The 9,839-nt window shown below is 32.2% G+C and overlaps 1 protein-coding gene across 1 annotated transcript; it reads right to left on the reverse strand.

Moving 5' to 3' along the window:
* Positions 1-6,141: 6,141 nt before the first annotated feature.
* Positions 6,142-7,265, reverse strand: LOC131656902 (pectinesterase/pectinesterase inhibitor PPE8B-like). The gene is made up of 2 exons (XM_058926461.1): positions 7,013-7,265; positions 6,142-6,830 (listed from the first exon to the last, which is right to left on the reverse strand). The coding sequence occupies exons 1-2, from the start codon at positions 7,221-7,223 to the stop codon at positions 6,142-6,144; spliced, it is 900 nt and encodes a 299-aa protein (XP_058782444.1). The 5' UTR covers positions 7,224-7,265.
* Positions 7,266-9,839: the final 2,574 nt, after the last annotated feature.

Here is a 9,839-nt window from a genome sequence, read left to right on the forward strand (position 1 = left end):
TATAGTTAAATGGTGCTGGAAGAATTGACCCATGGCCTTTTTGAACGAAAACTCACGTACAAGTATCGGTGTGTCTAAATTTTTTGTGAAATCTTTCTTTTTTGCTTTGTCCAAAATATGTTTTTCCAACTTTATTTCTTGAGGACAAGCAACAGTTTAAGTTTGGGGGAATTTGATAAGTGGTATTTGTATCGTTTTTATCTGTATTTCCATTGCTTTTTCATCACTTTTTAGTCGCATTTCCTTCGATTTCCATGTTTTATTCTTTGGTTTGTTGTTTTTATTAATTTCAGGTTTAAATAAGCTTTTCGGACGATGAAAGGCGAGATTTGGAAGAAAAGACAAAAAATCACGCGAAGATAATTTTTCTCCAATACTAAATCCAGAGTTGCATTACAGCTCCCCGTAATGTGCATTACGACCCGTAATGCACCCCCGACTTAGACCCGTAATCAATCAAGTCTTGAACCTTGTCTCAGAATGGCTGCCAATTAGTGATCGACTGAGCAAATTCCCTATAGAGGAAAAACAAACCAAGCGATCGTATCTGAAACTACAGATTACTTCTAGGGAGAAGATTCCGACGAAGCCACACAAGATTTGTAAGTATCCATCTTTAGGGATTTGAGGAAGAAAGAGAAACTCGTTGTTTGGAAACCTGTCATGCAATGATATGTATGTAAATGCATATGCGATGTTTTCAAGGATCTTTATGGAATTTAGTTTGCAATGTTAGAAATTGAATTGGTTGCAGCTTTGTCTGAAGAACTTTAGTTTTCATCTTTGGACTTCCTTCTACAAGAATCAAGCTCACCATATACAATGGGCCATAGCCTATGATTTAGGAAACTGTACTTTTGAGTTTGAAGGCATCTAGCTAGAGGAAAATAAATCCTCTTGCCCCTTGATAGGAATTTTATTCTTGATAATCCTTCCATAATAGCTCCTAAAATATGCGCCCTAAATCGCTAGGATCCTTGAAAAAGGTTAGTTTACATGCTATGTTATGATGTCATGATGTTATGCGGGTGTTATGTATTCAGTGAAGCATAAGATGATGAGGACAAGTAAGTCCTACAAACAAATCCTACAAGGAAATCAAGTGGTTAGATAATAAACAAGTCACACAAGTAGCCTTAGGTTTAAAGGCTTGCATGAAGTTCGTAGGTGAGTACCCTTTCCACTAAGGTTTAATTGGTTCAACCTGTCCTAAATAGTAACTGGATTCTAGGGAATCTCAATATCACCGATCTTTCTCGAAGGCTCTATTTCAGATCGGCAATCGCTTCGCCAACCAAAACGTCTAGGAGTCCGACCTCAATGAATGTAGTATCGAGTATCAACCAATCTTTGGTCGGAACCAAAGTTGGATATCTCACTACGCTTTTAATGGCCAAAGATGAGTCAACTAGGGTTCTAAAAGTCAATTAGTGCTAATGACACCACACGGCAGACTGATAGGTTCCTCGAGTCGGGTCTCAAGGAGCATCAGTACAAACCCAAGTGTCGCACTAACCATGGCCACCATATCAACCATATCGGTATACACCGTACAGTTTCCTTGGTCTATTGCCATTTACCTAAGGTACACTAGATCCGGGTATAGAATCTTTCACATAAGTACTCCCAAACAAACTATCAAAAATAAAGCAAGCAAAACAAGCAACTGAAAACATTTAAGGGATCTAAACTTTAAACCCCTCTTTTATAAGTATCCCCAACAGAGTCACCAGTTCTGTAATACGGTGGGAGAACTGACTTTTTGTTTTGGTATTTCGCAAAACAATGTTGCGGTTAGCAAGAGTCGCCACCGACTTTTATTTTATCCAATTTTTGGAAAGGTAAAAAGAACAAGAAATACCTTTTAAAAAGACTTGGGTTCGGGGGTAAGTTATACAAAGGGAAGGTGTAAGCACCATTTGTATACATGGTTATCCATGGGCTCTTAATTGCTTAGCTCAGTTGTTTGTTTGAAATGTTTGAAAGTGTAGCGTGTGTTTAGAAAAACAGTTTGTAAAAGAACTTTAACTTTGTAATGATCCTTGTACGGATGTATACATAGTGTAGTCTTTGAAAGTGTTTTGAAATGTGAGGTGTGAAAAGTATTTTGAATGTTTTTAGTTGAGCAAGCAATTAGGAGCTACCTACCCTAAGTTCGTAAAGTCTTTCTTGTTCTTAAAATATTTTGTTTAAAGGAAAGAGACTATCCACACCATTAGTTAGTGGGAAGTCCTTTCATTGGATGTATTTGGGACAAGCGAAGGGTCGTCGTATGGTCATTGAAGGAAACTCGTAGGGATACCTTAGCATTCAAAGGGACTATCATCATTTAATCGAGGGACGAGATCATTTAAATCATAGGAAACATCGAAGGGACCATGATATTTAAATTGAGGGGCTATGATGATTTTTGAATCGCAGACAACATTTCTAAAGGTACCGCCACGTTCGAGGGACATGACCATTTAATCAAAAGGCAACGAAGAGAGGGTTACCTTAAAGGTGCGTGTGTGAACAGTATAAAAGGAGTGTGTTGTGTTCAAATATTTATTCTTGGAGTTAGTGATCTAATGTTCAATTGTTATCTTTCCATACAATCCTATTAACATGCATCTATCAATTATATAGCAATTTATAAGGTGCAGAAAGTAAATTGCGGAAAGTAAATTCCTACGCTATTACATGGCTTTGGGAGAGTTAAATCATACGAAAAAATATGCGAGGAAATAAAAGCTACGCTATTACAAAGCTTCGGGATGAGGGAATTACAAATTATTACAAACCCGAAAAATTAAAGCAAAAATAAAAGATTAAGAACACACAATTAAGTAGCTATTGTCCACAAGAATAATCCCAAAAGCTCAAGGTAGTACCTCAGAACCCAAATAAAAGGTTAGTTACTCGAAATAATCTATGAGAAAAATAGTAAGAATTGATTAAAAATTAACAAGAGAAATCATGTCTAAAAAGGAAATAAACAACGTCATACTATATATTTTTTATATTCTTTTATTTAGTGACAACCTAAATTAATTTTAATAATATTAAATTATTTATATAAAACAAAATGACTAAAAAGAAGAATATAAGTTTTTTTTTGTATTTTTGACACAAAAGTAGCTAAACCTATTACATTAATCAGCAATAATATATTACAAATTGAAAACAAAACAAAATAAAAGAAAAACTATTTACCTGATAGTAAGAGGGCACCGTCCCATTTATCCACTCAAAATAATTCTCAGGGGCTAACCATGCGACGACACAATCTATAACTCAGTATGGCTGACGACATAGTGGCTGGTCGGAAAACAGATCGCGAGGGATGTGTGGTGATTCGTGATCGGAGCCGATCAAAAGTGGCTGGCTGTTGCGATCTGAAGCGGATGAGTTGGGATTTGGATCCGGACATGTACGGTTGCGTGAGGATGTCGCACGGTGGTTGTGAGATCGGCTTGGCCTCTCAGGCATGGATGCAGTAGCAGCATATTCACGTGGAGATCGTATGGAATGGTGGTCGGACGATGCTTCTGCCGGTGGAAGGGAACTTTAGTGGCTGTCGTTCGTGGACGTCTTTCTCCTTTTCTTTTTTCTTTCTGCAAAAATATAAACAGGTGTTAATGAATATGGTGATGGGTGTCATTCTTTTCCTTCTATTTTGCTTTGCACTTGTTGTTGTTCATTGAAGTCCATAAATTGTTGGAATCTTGTGTGGCTAAATTTGCTTGTGAATATTGGTTTTGGATATCACAGGTTTATGTTAACATGGTTGTCATTGGGTTTGATTGGAAGTTTTTTTGTGGCTTCTGTATGTACCAGGTTATGTTGTTCATTCCCACGTGAAAAGGAAAAGTGGGGGATGGCCAATAAGGGTTTTGGATTGTGAAAGAAAATGCAGGTTATATTGGATGTTGTTAAAAGTTTAATTACCGGAAATTTACATGGTGGTAGAGGTTTGTGAAATTCGAAGGATGTTTATTATTGGTAACGAAAGTGTAAAAAATAAAACGTGAAATTGATGAATGGGAATATCTGTGAGGGTTAGAAAAAATATTTACTTGTATGGACGGTGGAAATTGTTCGTAAAAAAATAGTAGAATAAAAATACGGAACCACCAGGCGTTCATTATTTGGTTTAGACAGATTGAAAAAATAAAACAAAAAAACGTGGGGCCTCATATGAAAATCATTTGCCAAAACAAGTTTTTTAAAAAAATGTAGAAAGTATGTGTAAAAAGCTTTTAAAAAAAGTGTGAATGAGATTGTGAGAAATTGTTGAGGATTGTTGATATTGTTGGTGAAAAAAAGAGGATGGATAATCTCCTATTTATAGACTGAAATTAGGTTAAAATTAAATCTAAATAAGGAAATGAACCAACTCAAAGGTCCATGGGTCTTCTTGGTCCCCAAAATTAAGAACTGGACATACGTGTGTCTAGATGCAGAAAAAAAAGATTAAAAAATAGTCAAAAATGGAAAAATTGCACCAAGCGGGATTCGTACCCATAAAAAATAGACTAAATGGTTGAATAACATATCCTCCTTCTTTAGCATTGTTCATCTAGAACTGAATGTAGAGAAAACCTTGAAGCTCATCCAACCAGAACAAGGTGCACGCTCTGATGCTAATTGAAATTTTATTCTGTCACGGACAACATGTCAAACACAATGTTAGAACAATGTATTTAAGAAAACTTTTCAGTAAGATAGAAAGTAAACGCACAAAAATAAATATCACAAGAGTTGTTAACTTAGTTTGGTGCAATGTCACCTACGTATAAAAGGCATCAGCCTAATGAAATGAAAATCACTCTTAGTAGTCAATAGTATACAACGCTCTCATCTGAACTTTCCTAATTCCGTGCCATTTCCCTAATACTATTTGTGAACATTGATCCAGACTCCCAGTGAATTTGAAACCATTCTCACCTTCACTTAAACAATCTCCTAAGTGTTTGTACAATAACGAAATTATATGAAGTGATGAATCACAATTACAACACAAATACTCTATTCTCTTAATTTAGAAAGATAACCTAGGAATAAGTATTACAACATAAACACAAAAACTCAATAACAAATAAAAACATCAAGCTTCACAATACGGGTTATGAGTCTTCACAAATGAGAACGCCTCCTTAAATAGCAATAATTTCCCTGCATAAAAAGTTCGATAGGATTTATCACGTGAAAGCAGTTGGAAACCAAAGAATGTACAAAATATCAATCTTCATAAAGTTTATTTAGAATCTTGATCAAATCAAATCCAATTAAATATGAATATGATATGCATAAGAATTCCAATCTTGATAAAACATGTTCAGGATAAATCTTTTTCATACGAGAATGCGCTTTTACAATCAGATATGTGATTGGATAGAAAAGGATATAAATCTCGAAAATTCAAGATTCACTCCATTAAAACTTTAGTGCCAAGTAAACAGCTCATGACAGAATGTCTCGTATAATGTTAAAACATTTGACATAACAATTTGCTATCCACAAATACACCATGAACTACTTCGAGATGGAATTTTTTTACATCTTGCTTATCATGTTACCTGCAAAATATTATCAATCATATGTAATAACAAATAGGTATAAGTTGTATCTATTTTTCTCTTATACCTATTGATAAAAAACACACACAACACACAATTGTGTATCTTGTATTGTAGTTGTTGCTGTTGGTCCCATTTAATTTAGAGATAGAAAATAGGTGAGAAGTGTATTCCCCTCTCAATATGGTTAGTACGGGAATTGAGATATATTTCACCTAATAAAATAGTCAGATTATATAACTATCTGACGACGGTAGAGACCATTCAACAAGCCAACTAAAAAGAACAACTCACTTCATCATAGACTATTCAATAAAACAATTCGATATTGTATTTATTTATTTATTTAAAATAAGGTGCAACAATTAGTTAAATAATTAATGTTAATATTTTTTAATTAATTAATCATAGTAATCCATAACAAAATCTAACATTGTATAAATATTATCACTTAACAATTTTCATTTTTAATTTCAAAATGAAAATTACTCATGTATAGAAACAAATAATGTATCAAATAATGAAGAGAGTGAAAACTAGATTATTATTTTTTAAATAATATTTTTTCAATTACAATTTATCATAATCCACTAGTAAACGGTATTTTCGTTGAAGGTAACCATTGATCGCCTAAAATAAAGTTTGCTACTGTGAATTTACTAGCCTGGTGAAAATTTAATAAATGGTAGCCTGACCATTTCACTCGATTTTTGGTGTTAGCTCCTGGCCCATAATTCTTATATTCTGCAAAAAACAATGTATTTAAATATTCGGGGGCACCTTCCCACTCTAACCAACCTTGCGGATTCAACATATTACTTATGTTTGATTGCATGAAAATTGTTCTAGCATTTGACTTCCATGGTCTACCAAGAAATGTTGAGGATGAATTAATTAGGGGTAAAAAATCATAATCTGCTAATATGTCGCAAAATTGAAATGAAAATCCAGTTGGTATTCCTTGATATCCTCCTTGAGCAGTGATTGTGTATTGTTGTCCCGCTTTCCCTTTTCTTACTAATATTTTACAATTTTGAAACACTGCAGTGGCATATCCAAAAATAAAGTCAGATGTGCCACTAATTTTACACTCTCTATAAAATTGACGATTCGTGTTGGCACATAAACTATCTTGATGACCAGAAATCTCAACTCTATAAAAGGCAGAGAAGTCGGAGTCAGATTTAAGTGCCAATGCTTGATTATTTTCTGGACCAGCAGTATTCATGAAAGAAATATCCTGTGCTATGAATCTTGGACCAAAGACAGCTTCATAAACAAATAAAAATTAATAAATATTAAATGATATGTTCCAATATTAAAGATATCAAAAAGACAAGAGATTCAAACATTCAAAACTAATATAAATGAGAAAATAAATTCAAAATAAAACATTCAAAAAATGGCAATATAAAATTGAAGAGAGAATATGAATTGTTTATAGGACTTACTAAAGGTAGCTGAGTCATAAGTACAGTAATTTGATTTATTTTGACCACAACTCATGTTATCAGTTATGATTGTGGCTCCCATACCTTCTCCGATCATAGTGATATTCCACTTCTTTTCATTGACAAAAACCTTTTCTTTGTAAACTCCTTTCTTTATAGATATTACATACCGTGTCATGCTATTATCCGGTGCTGCATTTACAGCTTCCATTACTGTCTTATACTTTCCACTTCCATCAGCAGCAACTCTCACATTAGCTATAACCTTTCCATTAGTAATGTCTACAACAAAAGTGAAGAATGCAGTCAACATGATCAAAGTGTAGAAGATAATTGTATAAGAATGAGACATAGTAATTAAATTAAACACTACTTTAGGATTTTTAAATCGTTGTATATATAAGATAAATTGCTTATGAAAATATTATTTGGGCACAACAGACATCTTTTATACATAGTTTGTATTAATTAAAGGAATCATTCCTTTCTAAGTTTACATTTCAAATTCATTAGACAATATTGCAAGAGTTAATATTTGAGATAAAATTCATAAAAATGATTTTTGTCCTTATATATAATATATATTATTTATGTGATCATATTATTTATAAAAACTATTCATTTTTAAGCTATTTATATTATTAAGTTTACAATTAAATTTATTGTGACACACTAATACAAGACTGACTTCTTTTTATTAGCTTTTAGAATATTTGGTGGGATTCGCTCTTTATTTATACTTTTGACAGTTTTTTAAGAGATTTATTTCCTATTAATGCAAGACATATATTATTAAAATATATGATTCACTTTTAAAATTCATAAATTAATTTTGTTCATATATATAATATATATTATATAAGTGTTTATTTCATTTAAAAAAATTATTTTTTTTAAAAGTATTATGTTATCAAGTCTACGTATAAATTTTGGGTTAAATATGTTTTTGATCCTTATAAATATCTTAAACTTCATTATTGGTATTTATAAAAAAAAATTACATATTTTAGTTCACACAAAATTATTATGCACGTAATTTTAGTTCATGATGTTAAACAGATTTATATTTCTGAATGATTATTTTACAGACATATTTAGAATATTATTAAAATTTAAAAGTCGATATTTGTATTACTTTTATCGTTATCTTTTAAAATTTAAGAAATTCATATTTAATTATTTTCATTTTAAATAATTCTATAATTTGGTAAAGAAATATTCTATAGTATTCTAAATATCTATAAAAAAAATTATTCGAAAATTTAAAAATTTAAAGGTCATTAAATAGTTTTCAAAATTTTAAAAATAGTAGGGACTAAAACTATGTGCATAATAATTTTGTGGGGACTAAAACATGTCGTTTTTTTAATAAAGACTAAAAATAAAATTTAATAATTTCATAGAAATCAAAAATATAAGTGACCCTTTAATTTTTAATTGCGGACTAACGTAAGTCATACTATATGAAATAAAATTTTAAAATAGTTTGTTTATAACGTAGGTTTTTTTTTTATATATTCGTCATATATAAAAGAGGATATACAAAAAGGAGGGGAGTAAATTCCAACTCTCAAGAAAGCCAAATATAACCCGTCAAAGTTAAGAAAATTTAAAGTTAGGCGGTTCTAATTAGTTCTTGATTAAACCCTTTCTAATTACAATACATGAGATGTTCTACCAAGTTCAATAGACAAAGTACAATATTGGCGAAAGTGTCAACGCATTGATTCTCGTAGTTACATATGTTTGTGATTATTGTAACATCCAGAATCTACCCCGCAATTTATATAACAATTAGAGTAATTAAAGATACGAAAACATGCATATTCAGAGTGTCACATTTGATTAACATAAGCAAACACAACTTAATGCATCAAAGCTCATATAATGGATACGTAACAATAGTCATTGGGGAATACAAAGTATCATCACAACTATGCAAAACACCGCATAATGTAGCAGCGAAACACATAAACCATAACATCTCAACATAATGAGAACTTGCCAACATGGCATCCATGAAATATCATGTCAACATACGAGTTAATATCAAAATCCAACAAATACAAGGTAACATAAAGCGACACAAATGACGAAACCCCCCAGGTGCTACGTATCAGAGCATAAGACACACCGACGCGAACAATAAGCTAACGTCTACTCGTCATCAGTACCTGCAAGTTACCACCGAAGAGGTAACATACAACATAAGGGGTGAGATATCATTCACAATAAAGAAACGTATGATAATACTTATAGTGGAAAATAAGAATCATACACATTCACCACTTCTCAACATATGCATTTTTGCAACAATCATATATATTATCAATTAATCCAAGCAATATAGTATTCAAGCAACATAGCATTCAAACATCGTTCACATCATATAACAAATGCAACATATTCATCATTGCATAATTCCAACATATCACTCAATATGTAACTCGACATAATGCACATGCATGTGGTACCATTTGGAGTAAAACTCCCACTTCGCTTTTGCCATTAGGGCCACTTCACATTTTCCATTTTCAGGCTATCGTCACATTTGCCATTAAGGTCACTTCACATTTATGCAATGGATGAGACTCAATGATGCAACATCCATATTCACGTCATTCATCACATAACAACTAAACATCATTAATTCAATGTCGCAATTTAACGACAACCACAATATCATTACTATTCATAGCAAAGAATCACTTCGCAATCATATCACTTGTCATATCAAAACACAATAATATCACTTCACATCACATAAAGCCATCAAGGAAGAAATACAATTTTCAAAATGTTGTCAAGGGCTATTCAATTATATATC

This window comes from Vicia villosa, linkage group LG3 (genome assembly GCF_029867415.1).
Source record: "Vicia villosa cultivar HV-30 ecotype Madison, WI linkage group LG3, Vvil1.0, whole genome shotgun sequence".
NCBI classification, from domain to species: Eukaryota; Viridiplantae; Streptophyta; class Magnoliopsida; order Fabales; family Fabaceae; genus Vicia; species Vicia villosa.